The 20,707-nt window shown below is 37.0% G+C and overlaps 2 protein-coding genes across 2 annotated transcripts in view; one reads left to right on the top strand and one right to left on the bottom strand.

Moving 5' to 3' along the window:
* Positions 1 to 795: 795 nt before the first annotated feature.
* Positions 796 to 20,429, bottom strand: TWF1 (twinfilin actin binding protein 1; the record flags this gene model as incomplete). The annotated part of the gene is made up of 9 exons (XM_026867987.1): positions 796 to 3,991; positions 5,642 to 5,763; positions 6,183 to 6,333; positions 6,526 to 6,651; positions 10,987 to 11,091; positions 13,707 to 13,802; positions 15,087 to 15,265; positions 17,815 to 17,892; positions 20,363 to 20,429. Coding segments are annotated over 9 exons (1,095 nt in total), but the record flags the coding sequence as incomplete, so codon positions are not given.
* Positions 20,426 to 20,707, top strand: part of TMEM117 (transmembrane protein 117) — a 241,730-nt gene continuing 241,448 nt past the window's right edge. The window contains exon 1 of the mRNA XM_026841040.1: positions 20,426 to 20,445. Within this exon, the coding sequence (XP_026696841.1) occupies positions 20,432 to 20,445 (14 nt within the window). The 5' untranslated portion in view covers positions 20,426 to 20,431. The remainder of the gene's footprint in view (positions 20,446 to 20,707) is intronic.

Raw genomic sequence — 20,707 nt, 5'->3', positions numbered from 1 at the left:
GCCTCATGTTTCTATTTGGGCTGGCCAGCTGAGAGTTTTATTTAACACCAACTGACCAAAAGGCAAAGAAAACTGCTTCTGATATTCATGGTCACATAGAGGCCTAAGCCTATGCCCTCCTCTTACCTTGCTCTGGCTCCTCTTAACTGCAGTAGCTTTGTTTCTGTATAGCATTTTGCATTTAAATTATTCCCTTAAATCCTAGTTCAACACGTCTTCAAATTTCCTTTTTTCAACTGCAAAATTGACTTCCCCATAGGGATGTGTTGGCAGGACAGTTAAAAGAAAAGCCAAGCCACTAAATGTTCTTTTCAGCTTGAATTTTGAGGGCAATAGAACACTTAAAAGTAGTTTGCTTTAATTTAGACAAAAAAAACCACATTAATGGAACAACATAATTTGAGCAGTTTAATTATATTACCTCATGCTGAGCAAGTAACAACAGACTGAACTGTTAAATTACTAATCAACTACTTCAGCATTTTAAAAGGATAGAAGAACTTTTTGAAGGGTCTTACTGAAAGCATAAAAACCTCAAGAGAAGAACACACTTGGATACTGCTATGGAGGCCTCTGTGCTGCTCCCAAAAGTCAACAGGAAAGTAGCTGTTTCTAACATACTGACTTTTCCCCAGTAGCAAAAGTCAGGAATTCTGTTTCTGCTCACCTCTCAAACCCCACAATCACTTTTTTATACTGATTTCTAGTCCCATGGGAACTACCTGTTACTCTACACAATTTCAGAATACAGATCTTTGTTAAAGAGATTATGAAATTATTCAGACAACACCAAAATAAAGCATCAATCTTTATTTATAAAGTAAATTTAAAAATAGGTAAACAGTGAATTTTAGCATCTGAAGCTGGTTTTCATTGAATACATAGACAATGTAAATCAAAAGTTTTATCAATGTGTTTATCCAAGTAATAGAGTAATTATTACCTTGATTAGTTTTACAGACCTCTGTTAGTGTTTTAAAAGATCAAAATCTCCCTACCTTGCAACATAAACATTTAAAAAATAATTACTTGTCATGTTAATTAATAATAGCCTGTGAGTTAACTACAAGCAGCTGCATTGCTTTTGGGCTTTATGAAGGCCAACAACAATTTGAATGGACACTTTCAATTATTAAATTGCCAGAGACAGTTAAAGGAGTAACTTGCATTAATGCCCTCATTTTATGCTGGCTCTGAACATTCATTAACAGTACTACTGTCATGTGAGACAACTACACATATGTAAACATGATGGATCTTAACACAAAAATCAGATGCTTCTTATTGCTTTGTCAGGAGAATAGCTACAAGAGGCCTGGAGAGGCAGCTGGCAGTGCAAAACTTCATGCAATTCTCTTCTAGGGGAAAGGTAAGAGGGAAATATGCTCAGGACATGACTCTGCACTGGCTGGTCAGGGGTTCATACACCCACACAGAGTATTTTCAAGTTAAATAACTTACAATGTTTGGTTTGGGCCGAACTCTAAAGCAGCTCATTATAAACACCTTCACATAATCACTTGACCAGCTCTCACCATCCTCCAGATTAATCTTTCTAGCTCCTATCCTCATCTATCTAGGGCAGGGTTAAGGAGAAAAACCACAAAAAAAAACCCACAACATGCACATAACCATATCAGGTCAAGCTGTTCATTATTTAAAACATTTGGTATTAAAATGCTGAATTCTTTACTGTCTCAAATAAAAAAAAATGTATGTGCACAGTTAGTATGGCTGACACAAAGGCAGGAATACTAAAATCAACCAAAAAACTCTCTAGTGGTAATTTTTAACTGCTACACTCAAAAGGTTTTCCTAAAAACCAACCAACCAAAAAAAACAACCCCCCACCCACCAAACCAAAATTAATTAGGTGCTCTTCAAGGATGCGGAGTTCAACTGAAAATAATACATTTAATTACAATGTACAATGAGCTGCAAGCATATTAACCATGTTTAAAAAACAATGACACTTGCCTGACAGGTAGTACACACAAGAAACACTTCAAAGACCAACTCCTTGCCCTAGAGAGAGAAGGCAAGAGGCAGAAAAAGAACACAGTAGCTGAAGGCAAGCTGGAGATAAGCCGAGGATCAAGAGCTATTGAATTGGATTGATGTAGTGTATAAGATTAAATGAAAAAAGGTGAGGTGTCAAATTTCTAATGCATATAAAAAACCACAGTAAACCCAACAACTATTGCAATCTTTGCATTACATAGTGCAATCTCAGACATCAGTAACAAGCTATCATCTCCAAACAAAATAATATATAAGATAAAATTTATCAGGAACTAGTAGTGTCAAAGCATTATTTCCCTACAAAACTAGGTTAAAATCTATCTTCCACCAGGTAGACAAGTGATTCAGCTATTTAATGTGTACACCCAGCACCTATGATAATATGAAGTGAGCCAAGACTTGCAACTCCCACGTAGCTTTAAAAATAATTAAAATTCAAAACCCACAGAGCTCACATACAAAACAGAAAAAATCAAGTCCCAACTGGGGAATATAATCTATCTACTAGTATTTTGTCTCATTACACAATTTTAAATATTTAAGGTCATTCAATACTTGATTTCCACATCTAATTCTTCTTTAATCCACTTATTAAAATAATCTATTTTTCCTCTTCTTATGAAATACATTACTCATGATTCAATCAAGTTTAGACTATTCTGGCTGATCTTAGTATTAAGTGGGGGGAGGGGAGGGGGAGAAAGACAAAATCCTAACCAGGTGCTGCCAGCAGTTATTCAAGACTTGGTTGGATTTTGTTACAGATTGAAGTTACTCTTAAAGTTCAAACATTTAGGAAAAATCATTTTCAGAATACCCTGAAAGTTAAAATTGCAGTTGATAGTGCAAACACACTAGAGTCTCAACTCACCTTTATGAAGCAAGTCTATTTCAATTTTTACTGAACTTACACAGTTTTAGATCCAAGAGCACAAGGTAATCAATTATTTATTAGAAACTTTAAGCATATTGCTTTGAAAGCAGCTCAATAATCTATTGAGTATACTAATTCATGCACTTTTAATCACCTTTTACTTAGTCATTCAGTACTTAATATGTAAGGCTTATGAGTGGTATAGAAATCTGGAAAAGCTGTAGTGGTTTTATGTCAGATTTCTTTAAAAGACAATTCCATTAATTTAGTTACAAATTTGAAATGACCATACTTTTGCATGAGAAAATATCCAGCTATTCCTGAACTCTTATGTTAATTGATGGCTAACTGATTTTAGTTTATCTTTTCTATTACAAAAAAGCAAACCAAAACAAAACCCAACAATGCATCATGTCAAACCCAGAAGAAAACCTTCTATTGTATTATTGTCCATAACAGCTACAATGAAAAATAAAGACTTATCTGGGACAATGCTATATAATCCTTCAGCTCTTCTCACATGGAAAGTCTTAAGCGTTTAACAGGCTGCTCACAGAACGTAGGCTTGTTATCTAGGCATACAGCTGTAACCTACTCACAGAATACATGGGCTTAATAGTCTTATGTCTGCAATTTATTATCACATGTACAGTTATTAAATAATAGATTCTAATTTAAAATAAAGGGGTACTAGCTTAGTTTTCCACTTCTAGCTTTAAAATAATTAGCTCTTCCACATGTCATAAAACATGGTCAACATAGTCATGTAACAATATAAAAAGTGTTGAGGTCAGAAGAGAGAAGAGTAAAAAGAGCCTTTTTTTTTCCCCTAGCATCTATGAATGGAATGATTTCAGTTCATTACCAAAAGCCAGAATTTCATTTCTTACTGTAATACTTTATAACAAATGCAAACAACAGTTTCTAATCACTAGGTGTTTCAGTCTCCGCTGGACCTCTAATCAGTCTTCGTATTCCCCTCTTCCCTGCAGGACCTTTAGGTTTAGCAAAACTTTGTTTGTGAGCATGTTGTTTTGGATGAACCTCTTCATAAAGAAAGTCAGCAGTTAACTCATCTCCATTATCTATTTCAATCTGTGAAAAAAACCCCAACATTTATCATATTCATCTTAAAGACATTTAAAAACATTACAAAATTTTGCTGAAGCTCTAAATACTGTATTAAAACCATATGTGCAATAATGTTCAGAGTCTAGCATGAAATGTTCCCCAACTAGTGCCTAATGCACTGAGAAATCTTGGATAGATTTTCTGAGCATCCACTAAACTCTTACCAGTATTGTCATTTGACTTAATTATTTTTCCTGAAATATAAGCACAACTGCACAGTACATATGCCAAGAAGCTTCCTCTGTCCCAAGCACATTGTACATGTTAATACTAACTAGAAGTACACACTCCATGTGGAAACAACTACTTATTAACTTCTTTAATAATAGAAAAGAAAGCAGCATGTGGATCTTTCAAAACTACAATTTCCTTTCTTTATTCTCCCCTCTAAAATAAAAACTGTCTCATGTAATCACCACATTTTAAGAGTTAAAATTTTTCACTAAAAGGTGCTTTAAACACTAACTGTAAAAGCAACATACAGACATACTATCTCTTGACACAGAAGTGGGAGAGTACCAACAGTTTATATGATTAGCTGGCTACTGCAACTCAGCAAGTATTCAGGCCAGGGAAAAGCTAAAATAAGTTTAATGAACAAAAGTGGGGGTTGTTATGGTTTTAAAAATTTAAGCATTTAAACCTGAATGGAAAGAAAATACTGTTCTCAAGCCAAATCCCACTATTTTGAATTGCAGGAATTTAGAATTCAGGGAAATGCTTTGGCCCTGCTCTGCTGAGCACTGAACACTTCATGGCCTGCCAACCACAGCACTTGATGGACTTGCCAGTCAGTGTTACTGTTACAAGTACATGCTTCAGAAATATGCCTACAGGAATTTCAGGAATCACACAGTGCATTTATTTCATTGTAGAAAGAAAATTTCTCAGAAATGATTACATATAAAAACACATAGTGATAACCTACTTAATGAATGTAAAAATGGTTAGTATTAATTCTGCTATTTTTTAGGTAGACATGATCCCCACAGAAACCAATCCTCAAAGTTTTTCTAAATTTACAGCACAAGTGTTAAGAATGTAAACATAGGTCACATATTCCACAAATGAACTATTCCTATGGTCTCTGCTCAGGAGGTGAGAAGCAACTTAGTAGTAGTAAAATCTACACAACGTGAAAAGATCAGCTTACTTGCATATCCTTGTTTGCCCCATCAAGGACTCATAAGATAGCAGTTTCAAGTTCCATAACTGCAGCTTGAAATTATTTTGAAAATCTTTAAATAACCTTGGCTTTAAAGGAATTTAGTGTTCAACAACAGCCATGTCTTGGGGTCCCAAATATGACAGATCTTTTCATAAAAAATCATGTTAATTCTAAACAGTCTGTCAAAGTACTCTCAAAGACTCTCTTGGTGCACAAGGATGTGTCTGTTAAAGCTATGAAAGTGTATAAAATATGAACCAGAGAAAAGCTTCCATGACTTAACTTTGTAACTGGAGCTTTATCAACAAGTATTTCTTGTTCTGGACAAAGTAAGTTACACACCACTTCTCACTGTTTAGAGAAGGTGGTGGCAAAGACAGTTATAGTTAGGTATTAAGAAGGAACAGAGGGATGGACAAAATACCAGTGTACCCAGTGTTACTTACCTTTCTAATTATCTGCATCCACAACTGTCTTTCTACAATTTCTAACAGTGGACTTTTGCAACTAGAGTAGAGCATTCGTTCTCGTATACTACAGGTATACCCTGGCATAGAGTAGATGAAAACTGCAGAAAAAGACCACAAATCAGACCATAACTATAATCCAACAAAACCTGTATCATAAAATAATTTACAGCAGAGAGGCATTATAAATCAGCTATGCAGTCTGACAGACAAAAATTTAACACCATTCTGAATCTTTTTTCTTCAGCAAGTGTTTAATTTCAAATGGGGGATGAGAGAATGGCCAGTATCTTTTATGTTTTCACATGATGACTAATTTATGGGTGTTCATAATCAAAAGGGATAGCTCATTACTTTCTAAACATAGGGAATCTTCAGAATTCAGTTTCACAACCAAATGACTCTGAAACTTATGCTGACAGACACATTACTTTTATGACACATCTTTCTCTCTGCCTCAGAATTACTAAAGTAATTGAAACAAGCCAATAAAATTTCATATTGGGAAATTTTCTCATACCTATGGATTCCAAATAGTCTCCTTCATGGGCATGCTTATACAGGAAAAAGTGGTAACGCGCAGCATCCTTTGGAATGCGTTTTGGCAAGTCCTTCAGTTCAGTATGAAGTGTGTTGGCCAAAATAATAGTTTCATTTTTCATATCAATTTCCTGTTAATAAAGCAAACCTGAATATAGTTAATATACAGAAGGTAAACCAGAGAACATGACAGGATGGAAAAAAAAATTGCATTAATCCAACATAGAATGGTAATTTAACAGTGTACGTCATCAATGCACAATTTAATGTACAGCTAATCTATTTTATACTCACTATTAAAAAATAAAGTATTTTATACTTGCCAGTTGTACATAATTGAGTTTCTTATTTTTCAATTTCTCCAAAGCCTGAATAGCTTCTTTAGCAATGGGGAATGCTACTCCTTGCAATGTTTGATGCTTGGTATCTACACCAACGTCTGTCTGTACCTGGAACACAAGTCAATTGAGATGTAAACAGAAACCTTTGCAAGCATTTGTTTGGTTTCATACAATAACAGCCAATGCATTGCATATGGTTACATGCAGAGTTAGCAGAAGCTATTCCAACAACAGACTACCCTAAAACATCAACAGATATGCAACAGATTTGCATTTTCAAATTTACAGGTCATGCTTGCTTGCTAACCTGAAAATGGTTTCATATCTCTGAAACAGCTAGCTTTGCAGAGCCAACAGAATCATCAGAGGAAAAAATGGCTCAGGTGTCAGTAAAGAAGCTCTAAGTTAAATTCTGGTATAAAGATACAATAAGCCAGGAGGAAAGGAACTGATTTTTCGTATACTGTGTAATACGTTTGAACTGACAGTACTACTTATAAACTTTGCTGTATCTTGAAAAAATTGAGATCAAAACATACAATGCCATTTTTAGGCAGTCAAAATTTTCAGAGGAAGAGAGAAAATGTATCTTATGAGACAGACTGATCTTGAAGGAAAAGCTAACAACTTCCCTCTTTCTTGCTTCAACACCCTCCCCCCAAAAGCCTGTATCAAAAAGAAAGCAAACAAAACAAATAAACAAAGTCTTAATTTCTGAATTCTAGAAGGCCTAACACAAAGTAAAAAAATCCAGGGTAACTGCAAGTTAGACAATTGTTCATAATCCAGTTAGTGAGAAATTATTAGAGAGAAAAGAACAGTTCTTTTAAAGCCATTTTTAAAGAATTTACATTTATCTTAACATTCATGCAGTTTCTCTCAAATGAGCTCTGGCATCCAGTTTTCCTACGTCTGAACTTACTGTCTAAGTGTTAGCTTTTGAATATATTTACTTCCTTTTGTAATTTCATGAATACATTTAACATTGGTGATGAAGCAGCAAAAGTCAGAAAAGTGTACAGAATGGAAAGTGTGGGTCTTATCTTCTAGTTGATAGATCTATGCAGCATTATTAAAAAGAGATGCCAATGAAATATGAAATAAACATAATAAAACCCAAAAGATACTTGGGGCAACACTATACTCCACATTTTGAGGAACAGCTTGTCAGCAATAAGGAGAGAGAAGAAGAAAGCAGGTCGAAGAGTTTACTTTTGTATCAAAGTTGGTAAATTTATGAAGAAGGTTATATAAAAAATAGTCACAAAATGTATCTGCATAAAAGCCTGATTAATAAACATAAAATAGACATCACAAAAATAATAAACCATAATAAAACACCATACTATATAAACCATATTAAAATACAAGTAGAGAAAAACTCAAACACGAGCTGTGAAGTACGGGGACAGGCAAGGGACAAGAGTAATGCAGCATAAACTCCAGATTTAAGAAAATGAACAAAATCTACTTGTCCATACTGCAACACATTTCAGACCATTAAAACAGAACAAAAACTCACTTAAAAATATTTATAAATTTACACTGTAAGATTTGTTAGTGATGGCTGCTGGTGGATAAAATGGCAGATGAAACTTCCTGTGAATCAATGTAAAGTAACATATGCAGGAGGAAAAAAAAAACCTCTCTTCTACCTGTGTGGTCATGGGGATGAGCTAGCTACTACCATTCAGGAGCAAGACCTTGCATGCTGAGTATCTCTGAAAATATAAGCCCCATGGCCAGTCTTAGCAAAAAAACCCACCCCAACACTCCCCACCCACAAATGAAATGTTATGCATTGTTAGAAAAAGAGAACAGAACACATCATTACACACTGTATATTATCAGTAACATGCCTGTATCTTGAATACCACATGCAGTTCTGGCTTCCCCATCCCTCCATCTCATAAATTATATAGCAGAACTGGAAAAAATGCAGGGAGAAGCAAAAGGATCAGGAGTACGGAGTGCCTCCTTTAGGAGGAAGAACTACCTAGACTAAGACTCTTCACCCCAGAAGAGCTAACTGATACAGAATATAACAGAGGTCTATGAATACAGTATTATAGAATAGTTTGGGTTGGAGGGGACATTTAGAGCTATCTTGTCCAACCCCCCTGCAATGAGCAGGGACATCTTCAACCAGATCAGGTTGCTAAAAGCCGCATCCAGCCTGACCTTGAATGTTTCCAGGGATGAGACATCTGCCACCTTTCTGGGCAACCTGCTCCCATGTTTCACCACCCTCATTGTAAAAAATTTCTTCCTTACATCTAGTTTGAATCTACTCTCCTTCAGTTTAAAACCGTTACCCAATGTCCTATTGCAGCAGGCTCTACTAAAGTCTGTCCCCATCTTTTTTATAAGCCCCCTTTAAGTATTGAAAGGCCACAAAAAGGTCTCCATAGAGCCTTCTCTAGGTTGAACACCCCCCAACTTCTGTGCTGAGGATTCTAGAGATGAACATAGTACTCCAGGTGGGGTCTCCCCAGGGCAGAGTAGAGAGGGGCAGTCACCTCCCTTGACCTGCTGGCCATGCTTCTCTTGATGCAGCCCAGGATACAGTTGGCTTTTGGAGATACAGTTGGCTTTATCAAAGGGGAGGGGCAAACTGAGGAATGACTTAATGACTTTTCTCTACCTTCCCCACAGTCTGTAGAATACACTGCCACAGGATCTGTGGCCCCACAAAAACTTTATGTGGATTTAGAAAAACAACAGGACTAGATGATGGGTAAAAAACCTATTAAGAACAGTTATATAATAAGACATCATCTCTCGCTCAGGAAGATCCTTACCTCCAAATGTTGAGGAAACAGAAGAGTATTCAAGGGAGCTATCATGGCCGCTTTGCCCTGCTCTTACACCCTTCCTAGATTTCTGACATTGTTCACTCAGGGGCTTGACAGCAGACTAAGTGATCTTTCGATCTGACCAAGTAAAATATTTCTTAGGGTGATTATGAAAGAATAAACTCAAATTCTTCTTTTTTTTTTTTCCTAAACTGGAAAGCTTTTAGTTTTCTGAATCTAATTATGGGCTTCCAAATGGTAGAAAGAATGAGGAGAGTAAGTTAATGTATTGCGAGATGCTTCAAACAAAGCCAAAATGGCAGCAATCTGCAGTTTATGTATCTCTGAAAAGCACAGCTATTGCTGCTGATGTTTCATAATAGCACATAAAGTTGCTGTCTGCATTAATCAGCTGCTAAATACAATGTATGTAGTGCAAAAGAGATAATACTAATACCAGAAGCAATCATTGGTACCACAGAAGATTTACATTCATTTGTGGTTTTTTTTTAATATCATTCAATTAATGCAGTTTGATGATGATGAATGTATTTCTACATTTGATTAATCAAAATTAGATGTGGAAAATAACAAAAGACACCACTGAAAAAAAAAAAAAGTCAATAAACAACGCTGCAGCAAAAGCACAGTAGAGTGAAGACATAAGGGAAGATACAGAGCTGCATTTAACACAATGGTTTACTGGTATCCAGCTGCAGAAACAAATCGTATTTTGAACGTATTTACCACAGCTGTAAAATACAAGCCTAAAGAACTAATAAGATCAGCATATAACCTATTTTAATATATGTCTGAACACAAACAGTGATCAAGAAAAGGAAAAATGTGATAAAAGAATCCTCTGAAACTTTTCAGTTGCTAGCTGGCAATCATCAAATTATTTGGTTAAAGGCATTTGTTAGAGGTTTTTCTAAAAAGCATTTGTAGCAAAAGCAAATCAGTCTCTTAAAAGGACTAGCTACTTGCTTTGGAGTTCTATTCTATTTTTATTGGAATTCCATTCACTTTCTCTCAGTCTTAAAAGACAAGTGCACTGGTGCTGGAAGCTAAGTACATTTCCTCTAGGAATAAGGCTGCTGAAATGCTCCTGGCAATCATTACTATGTTGTGATTTTGCTACAATTTCTGCCACCATGGGAAATGTATGTGGGAAATCACAGAATGGTTGAGGTTGGAATGCACCTCCAGAGGCCATCTTGTCCAACCACCCTACTCAGTGAGGGCCACCTATAGCCAGTCGCCCAGGTCTCTGTCCAGACACCTTTTGAGTATCTCCAAGATGGAGATGCCACAACCTCTGTGAGCAACCTGTGCTGTACTCAGACACCCTTCACAATGAAGCACATCTAGTGATATTTAAAGCATGTCAAGGGCCAAAGTTGCAAGGCCTCTGACTTGGACACTAGGTGTTGCCAACTCCACAAGATCATGCCACTCCACCTCCAGCCATCATCATCCTGCAGTCTAACCTCATTAAGAAATAAATTTATGTTCTTGTCCATTCAGACATTCTGAAACTTTCCATTTTATGTTCTGCCCTTTTTTACCCTAGAAAGAGTTTTTTGCTACGGTACATTTGGAACTCTGCACCCAATTTCGCCCCCATGCCCGAAGACATTGTAGGTACCTCATTAATCTTAATTTGTCGAAGTTCCTCTTCTGCTGCAGTCAAAGGTGCAGGGGAGGACTGTGATATCAAATATTTTTTATATCCATTCAGTGAAACATCATCCTGAAAGCACAATATCAATATTAATAATTTTTTTATAATAAAAGTTTTCTTCAGTGATGTTCTATGCAGTACAAAAATAAGCAGATACCTCCCACACAGTTATGGTCATTTTATTTGAACAGATTAAAAGTGTAGGTTCATTTGCAAATTCAGCTCATCTTCCTGTACAGCAGGGTCTGCTGGGCTGCTCTTTTATCCAATCGTACCATGGACAGCATTTCAGCAATCAGTCCCCAATTATTTAATTCAAAAATTAGCAGCAGTGAAGACTGTGTGCATGAAATTAATTCAGCTTTGTTGGACAAAACCTCACAACATTGCCATGATTCTAATAATAAAAAAAAATAATCTATTTTTCATAAAATTTGCATGCTCAGACTGATGTCTTATTGGTAGTTTTCTACCTAAAACATGGGAGACAGAAATGTTACTTTATGACAGGGAGTAAGCACATGATACTGAAAGTAGTTGAGGATGCAGCATCACAGAAGTGATGAATTCTGATAATCACTTTGGGGAATTCATTAATACTTAGTGTCATTTGTGGCCCTCTCCAAAGAGATTGATATCAAAAGCAAATACTGTTACGTTTTTTATTAAGGTGGTCATGCAGAAAAGGGTAGGCCTTTATGCAACCATATGAATGTGACTTTATACCCAAGTTCTGAGGAGAAACAGAAAGCTCCTTCTTATCTCTTTTCATCTCTGAAAGAGACAGACCTTCCCAAATACAATTTCCAGTGCCAATATTCCATTAAGTCTTGCTTCAGGAGCCCAGATGTATCAAGGTTAATAATGTGAAGTAGCAGGTGGGACCATAACCAGGTTCCACCAGGATAACAGAGCTTGTTGCAACTAAACCATTCTTGTGTCTAACAAAATAAAGACAGTAACCCACTGGATGCTGATGATCAAGGTTCTGAGTGAAGTCTGTGACTTGAATACCTCGAAGAAGCTGTGGTTTTCGCACAGATGAACATTAGAGGCCAGCTACAATTAAGTGGTTTATAAAGACACTGAAATCAACAGTTTTAGAGATCTATTAAGCTGTAACATAATGAGCTTGGGAAAAGTGAATTACATTGACTTCATCCTCTAAACACCTCAAGCACATTCTGAAATAAACGGAATAGACAAATGCAATGCATCTTGCTTACAATTGAGATAGAAGCTCAGACTTGGGCTCTGAGCTGTAGGGCTAGATGCAAATTCTACATATTACATAGACTCCTAATGGTTTGGTGCAAGTGGCAGTGAGAGATTAGTTGATTGAATGGGCAAGAAAAAAATAACGACCTCTACCAGTAAACTCTCTTAGCAACTCAGTTATCTACTTCTCCAGAATACAGCCTCTCCAGACATGTTTGTTAAGTGTGTTTGTTAAGATAATGAAGCCTCCATCACAGATTAGTGCCGAGTATAACAAATTATTTACTCGGTGAGCAGAAATATTAATCTCATGTCCTTGTGGACTTGTGTGTCCACCACAACAGCCCAGCTCTCTTGAACAGCTTTTTCCCCACTACAATACCCTCTATTCTTCCTCAAATCTCCCAACTCCTTCCCCTCCTTCAGCACCAGCTCCCTGTGTCAACAGTGGTGGTGCTTTGGTTCATATTCATGCATATGAACTAATGGGCAGGCCAAACAGAAGGTAACTGCTGCAGTCTCTCTTTGCTGAAGGAGGAAAAGGGGAATGATAATTTTGATCTCTAAGCAACCATCAGTTTTCATGAAAGCTGTAGGAATTCTGTGTCTCTGAGAACTCTAACTTGTATTTCTTTAAAACTGACAATGGATTAAAAACTCGATGTCTGATGTTTGTCTGGAAGGCATTACGACCATATAAGACTTACTTCCCAAAGTAATCAAGGTAATGCTATAGCCTCAGATTTCCTTACATGCACAGCACTTGTAGGCTTTTCAATATCCCTTAGAAGGCTCTTAGATTTCAGACCTGCACCTTCCAATTACCTTACCATAAGTGTTAACAATTTTCATTGAACAAATCAGTAGCTACTGACATTCTATTTCTGTAAGTTAAGATGGCAGCCATGGACTTGAGTTACATTTTATGGTCAAATTCTAAAGAACTGGCAGCTTAATATCCTTGGTTTAAAATAAAAACATTTGTTTTCAGATGTTAATGGCTTACAGATCACTGTTCTATCCCATTTCTGATTCAGAACCATACACCCAAAATGACTTTTGTATAAAATGGAGCTGTCAGTGTTAATGGTTGGACTGGATGATCTTCAAGGTCTTTTCCAACCTAGACGATTCTCTGAAAATTGGCCTGAAAGTTACAGTGTTACAGCTTTTAGAGGATTCATAGGCCTGCAATGAGATTAAGGGATGCTCCTATTATTCTTACATTATTTAGCTTTCATAACCATTTGATTCAAGGACTTCTTAGCCTGAAATTGTTAAATATGCTTAGTTACTGGTTCAAATGAGAGCAATTACATTTTAATATGGCAATGACACACATAGCTTTTAACTCTTTTTTGCTTAATCAAAAGAGAGCAGAAACACCACAAATTCATACTAGTAACATTAGCTACTTTATTTAGTATTTAAAAGTCAGCATGGTGACTTTAAAAAGAAATACATACCTGTACTGTTCCAAATACTTCATCCTTAATATGACCACCTCCAAATTCTTTCTTAAGTGTTGCTCGGGTTGCTGCATACAACATTTTTTGACGAACCTAGCATATAATAAAATAGGGTTGTTTTGGTTTGCATTTTTTTTTCTTTTTTCTTTGGTGTGCACAAAGAATCTAGCATGCTAGTATACCAAGTCTGTTAACAAAATATTTGTTCAAGAAAGATGTATAAGTGGGAAACTGCATTATGAAGTTGTAATTCTTAATAAACTCCACTGAATGAATCTGAATCATGATTTTAACACATGCTATTAAATTCTGAAGGGCATGATACTATTATGTATTATTATCAAAGTAATTCCAAAACTAAACTGCAGCTTTAGTTAAGAGTATGAGCTTTTCTTTAAATAGAAAAAACAACCAGTCATCATTACTGATTTTAAATGGGAAAATACACAATTGTTTAGTTCTTTTGTCACTGGTCTATGTACTAATGGATACAACAGACAAAAAGAAGGCTGCAAACAACTCATTGTTACCTTTAATTTGATAGTGACTCCAGATAGTTTTGGTTGAACTACAAAGTTGAAAACTGAAATTTTCTGAATGTAGAAGATCTAATGATATTTGTTCCCTATCAACTTCTGTCTAACATAGTCACTTAATCCTTTCTCAACAATCCCATCTTCCCACCTTATTTCACTATCATGCCACCCTTACCACAATACCTCACCTTTTCCACCTAATCTCTTCTATACACTCCAACTCCCGGTGTCTTACTATTTCCTAACTGCTAGTGAAAGTAGTAGGAATACTGGAATAGCTTTACTTTCTGTCTCCCCTCATCTCACATTCCCAGAACCTGTACACAGTATCCCAAGTTTCTCCTGAAATCCTTAACTCTAACCTCAGTTTCCTCCCATGTTCTCTAACTGCTGTCTAAGAAACAGTATGTTTTGTGGCAGGTCACAAATCTGCAAATCCCAGCTGGGCTGCCAGCAAGCCAAACAGAATAAACAGCTTGAGCTCACACTATAATCCTTCTCTATGATAACACCCATTGAGATTTCTGTCCTAGATCCTTCCATGAATTTTCATGAAACACTGACAGAACGATAGACAAGCAAACAGAGAAAAACCACTGTCTTGTCTCTTCCAGTCAGGCTAGAAATAAATTGGATCAGCTGCACTCCATCTAGACCCACTGATATTGCTCCTCAATCAGCTTCAAGAAAGATGTTTTCCCAGTTTTCTTGGGGGAAAGCAAGAGGAATGTGGGGGAATGCTTCATTCCTCAAATTCTCTTCCTTCATATCTAGGATTCAGATCAAATGGCACTGTTGAAAAATCATTAACAACATGAAGCCTCTGATGACTGCTACTTACAGGAGAGTGATCAGGTGACCATGCAATGAAGATCCACTCATATCCTTGAGCATTCTGAGAATCTAATCTGTATAGTATATAACATGGTTGCTTGTCTTCAAGAAGGGGAAGAACAAATGAATCATAATCCCTTTCCCATGATCCAACTGGCTGCCTAGAGGATCCCACAACAAGCTGCTCTATAAGGAATAGCCAAAACTAAAGGTTAGCAACAATACAGTTAATATTGTTCTTCAAAATTAGCAATTGTAATAAACAGTTAATCAGACACTTCATCTTTTGTAATTACATTCACAAGAATAGAAGTCAAGAACAGTCATTGTGAAAGCAGGTGAATTCCTACAAAATCTGTGTATGTTCAAACCCTAGCTTACTTTAACCCAAATACAAATAGTTGAGAAGTAATGTGCTGGTTGTCATTGAGTTCTTTGATCTGAAGAGATAGGACCGATGCTAGTGTTTTTAGCATAAAGTACACGGAAGGGAAATAAAAACTGTCTTCTGCCAGTTAGTTTATTTTTAAATTGGAATACTTAAGTAGAAACAAGATGAGAGTAAGCTTTTAAAATTTAGAATTAGAATTACTGATGCTCTTGCTGTAACATATTAGTGTTTGTACTCATTGTATGGAGTCAATTAACTCAGTTATACGGTGAAAAGAGTTTGGAATGAATATGCTTGCACTAATCACTTGAACTTGGCTATGTAAGTAGATAAATCTCTTTCTAATACAGCTTCATAACTATGGTCTCTTTAAATGACTGAAGTTGTTTAATATATATAATTGGCTTAAGTCTGTATACAATACTTCAGATGAGATTTAATTATGTGAACAGCTGTAGCAACAAGATTTGTCGCTTACTTATAAATCACATCTCAGCTTCCAAAGCAAAGTATTAGTATGGTATCTTTCAAAACATTTATCAGCTTCCCAATAAACACTAGCCTGTACCATCTAAACAGAAATACCTTGTTTAAATGGGATCCTACAACAGGTTGAGGACCATCATAGCAGCTAGTATACAAAATACCTTTTGGGAGTCTAGGACCTGACTTCTAAAACTTCAGACAGAAGTGCAACAGTATACAAATGCCTCTACAGCAAAACTTTCAGAGCAAGGCACCCTACCACAGTAAGTTACAGAACAGGCACAGCTCCGGGAAAGGGTGTTTGGCTTAGCTCCGAATTAGATGCAAAGTAGCCAAAGTAGAACACCTAGACCAGCGTATTCTGAATGTACTTGACAATTCTGAACTCTATGTGGCTTTACACTCACTGGTATTTAAGATGGAAAAATACAATCACAGGAACTCTACTGCCCAGCAGCAAACGTCTTCTCTTATTAAATCAGATTAGCAGAACTCAATTTGACTATTATCTGTTGACTAAAGGCAGTTGCCAAAAGCTCTTGAAAGACAGATGAGGCAACTGTCCCTTTTCCAGTACTCTGGGAGCTTTAGATGTTTCATTTTGAGCTGTGGAAAATAGTATCAAAGATAGGATTCTGCTTCGACATGGAGACAAAATTCATATATTCATATATGTGTACATACACAAACACATACAAAACAGAAAAAAAAATAGGGAATGTCTTCCATTTGTATCTTATTTCTAAGCTTCATTTCATATTAAAAAGTAGCATACACAGAAAAGAATATTGTTTCACCTTGCCTAATGGGAAAAAAATAATTCAGTGGTATGCCAGCATCTGTTACCTTGTGCTAGCAAGATTTTACCACAGTGACCTGCCCATATTACTATTGCCACTTCCTTAAGGAAAACCATATTAAAATGTGAGACTTCCTACAAAAAGTAAAACAAAGAAGGTAACAGTAGGTTATTTACCTAACAATTATGTATCTGTACGTACATGTACATACACATACCTTTCTCCAGCTAACAGGTATATTTCAGTGTACTGTAAATGAATGAACTCTAGAAAGAACAAAAAACCCAAGATGGGCCTTTGATGTACTTGAAAAGATGGACTAAACCATGAAGTGTCTTATACAGATGGACTAAACCATGAAGTGTCTTATACAGTCAACCAGCATTGCTGTTAAATCCGAAAAGTAATTATGCATTTTATCTTGCAATGTTTGCAGCCTTGATTACTTGCCAAGAAGTTCAAAGATCAAATTCAAATTCTGCAAGAAATTATGTAGTTTTATATTTATACATGAGATTTAAGAAACAGTTGTAGCTTTGAAAATTTGTACAAAATTACAGATTTTTAAAGATATTTTCTATGTATCCAGATTACTACTTAAATATGTGCTTTAATAGGACTTTCTACGTGCAGGTGATCCCAGTATAAAAGGCAGATAACATTTATACTTTGTGTAAAGTGACTAACTGCTGTGTAAGAATCTCTCTGTCTAATGAAAGTAACTTAAGTGCCAAAACACTACATAGGTGTGGAATTTTTTTTCCTCTACTCTTTCTTTAGTAAGAAGAGTAAGCTCATTTATATTATTGATATGAATTACATAGCAGGTCTTGTTAAAATATGACATTTGGAAGAAAAATTCAAATGCAAAAATACAGTAGCATCATACTGAAAAGCTTAGCATCACCAAAACTTTTATCCTACCTTCTGTATATGGAAGACCTTAGTAACATTAAGTATTGCAGAGTTTTGGTTTTTAAGCAATTGTACATGTATACCACTAAAACAACTAGGAAAATATCTAAAAGAATAAGAGAAAAGATGAAAATTTGACTAACCATTGTCAATGACTATTTTTAAAAGCCTGTATTGCCCATTTCTGGCTCCAACGAAGGTGTCTTTAACACTTCCACTAGCTGAAAAACAAAAAATAAAAGTAACCAAATTAATACATTTCACTGTCCCAGGACAAAGAATATTCACAAAGGCAAGAACAACACTGGAAAAGCATACAACTGGCCCTTCACTACAAAGTTGGACTGAAAAAAGAACACAGGAATGAGGTTCCCTCTATGCTACATACTGTTCCAGCCACCAGCATGCCACGAAAAGATGACAGGCAACATTATAAAACAGTCTTGCTTGCTAGCATACTGTATGATTTTCAATATTGTGAAAATTAAAAGTGACATCACACCATCACTCTCAGGTTTCAGGGTTAACACAGCAACACAATAAAAATATGACTCATCTCAAATTACAATAGCTTCATGAAGTCTGCAGGCATAGTACAAACTTTCAGACAGAAACTTTACGCCTGCCAGGAAAATATTAGAGCTTGTCTGGCAAAACTGCCAGTCTTTCCTGAGGATTCCTCTCTGAAGAGTACCCGTGAAAGCTGCCACTCATTGCTCATCTTTCTTATCACCTTATCTCCTTGTATGTATCTTGATAACATTGTTCAAACCCTGACCTATCACAACAGGGTAGCTTTGTAATGAATTTACAAACTAAAAATATTTTTAAATGTCCATAATTCACATTGACACTACACCACAAACGTGACAGACTCACTTCCCAAAGCATGATGAAGAACTATGCTTGAGTTATGTGAAGATCATTCTTACCTCAACTTTTCTGCTAAATAACCTCAGTGCAAATTAGTTTAATTATACTATAGACAGGGGGTTGTACAGAATTTATTGAAGAACATTTATTGCAAGCTGGTCCTTTAAGTAATCCCACAGCATATAGCATAGCACCATCAAAACAAACATCAAACCAGGAAACAAATAAAATGTGATTATTTATAGTCAGGTTGAGGCCAACTGAACAGATGGTCAGATCGTATCCAGCAACATTACTGCCCACACTCAAAACATTTTAAATTTATGCCCATCAAAGTGATGCCCAGGCTCATTCTTAAATATCAGAATGATGTGGGTAGGAAAGGAGGTGTTAAATAAACCGAACTGCATCGGGTTACCAGACCCAGCCTCATCCTCATTAGCATATTCCCACTAACCAGTGCAGACCCTCACTGAAATTTGCTGTCTGTTTTTCTAATCGCCTCTGCTGGTCCTCACCATTCCATTCAGCATGCAAATGTTGCACCACTTTCTAGACCTTTTGGTTCCCCCGGGACTTTTTTTGTCCTCTTGTCTATTATCTTTTTGTTCTTTTTTTCTCTCATTTCAACTCTACACACCAAAACAAGATCAAAATACAGCAGTCCCTGTACCGATACCAGAACTGCAACAGCTCACACACCAAAACAAGATCAAAATACAGCAGTCCCTGTACCGATACCAGAACTGCAACAGCTCCTTAAGTAATATTTTGAGACAAGATGTTTAAGAAACCATCTCACTATCAAGTGATCTATGCATTTTTTCTCGTAAAGGTTTTAAAATTCACAACAGAGTGATAATATTTTTACTTAAACTTCTGCATAGCAGAGACCTACAGAATTAAAATTCAGGTTTATTTCACAAATATTTTAAATAGAGTATTATTTTTAATTTAGAAGACTGGACATATTCTAGTGTATTTTCCCACAGCTCAATGTATTCTGCAACTTCCTACGCCATTTATCTGCACTGGCCTGTTTGAAAGTCCAGTCCTTTTAGCAAATGCCTGGTACATATCACAGTCCCCATGACTTCATTTCTGTTTCCAGAAAAGAGCAGTCCATGCTGCCAAATCTTGCAATTGTTTATGAGTGGCAGTAGCCTGCTTGTAGCTAAAGCCAGCAATGGCACAACAAGTGCATTCCTCTTCCAAACTGCAGAAGCGGATGCTTTGCTGCAAACAGGACTCCTGATTAGTGCCTGTCGAGGTAGGATCCATGCAGAAAAGCTGCCGAGTTCTCTACAGCTCTCCTCAGAGGCCAAAAGATTCTCAAAGACATGATGGAGAGTAGCAGAAGATGTTTAGCCACTCTTCTCGTTTGTGGTAAGCAACAGGATATTCTGCTACTCCTTCCACCATTGCCAGGAGAGAAAACAAGAGAATGAAGATTCACTGTAAGTTTTCCCCAGCCTGGGAAAAAGCCTATCCCAGCTGCACCTTTACAGCCTGAGAAAGGCTGAACAACTTAAAACAAGAAGCAGCAAAAAAGAGCAAAGACTGGCATGCAGGGGAAGAAGAGAGGCAAATGGGTGCAGATCAAATGGAGCCAATGGACAAATAAGAGAACAGATGAGCAGTTAAGAGCTGCCGTGGCTGGGACAAAAGTCACCTTCAACAATAAATATGGGAGAGCAGACAAAGTACACGGTACTAGTCACCGAACAAGCAGATTGCAGAAATCGAGACAGTAAAATCTGCCCTGTCCACAATCCTGCAGTGTAATCCCTGTTCAGCAATTCTGTGATTTGGGGGCACCTGGTAATACTGAGAAACAACACGCTGTCTTCTTCTCCTGGCTCTTCGCACCCTGCAAGGCCTGGAAACATGGGGGGAAAAAAGTATGTCTTAACCCCCCCACCCCTCCCCTTTTCCCCTTTGTGGCCCTCAGTGATGGGCTTTTTAGGGGGCTTCCCTACCCCGGGGCTCCTGGTGCTCCGCTACAACGCGACCAGCAGCGGCCCTCGGCGTTTTCCGCGCTGTCCAACCCATCCCAAACCCGCCGCGGCGACCCCGAGCAGGCGACAACTTCTCCGAAGGCCGGAGGTGCCCGGGGGAGCCCCCACACCACGGCCCCCACCTCAGGGCTCAGCCCGCCGCAGC

The sequence above is a fragment of the Athene cunicularia genome, assembly GCF_003259725.1.
Source record: "Athene cunicularia isolate RWA chromosome 1 unlocalized genomic scaffold, athCun1 chr1_part2, whole genome shotgun sequence".
In the NCBI taxonomy this organism is placed as follows: domain Eukaryota; kingdom Metazoa; phylum Chordata; class Aves; order Strigiformes; family Strigidae; genus Athene; species Athene cunicularia.
The sequence above is the reverse complement of the archived record's forward strand: the minus strand, read 5'-3'. Positions and strand labels throughout refer to the sequence as shown.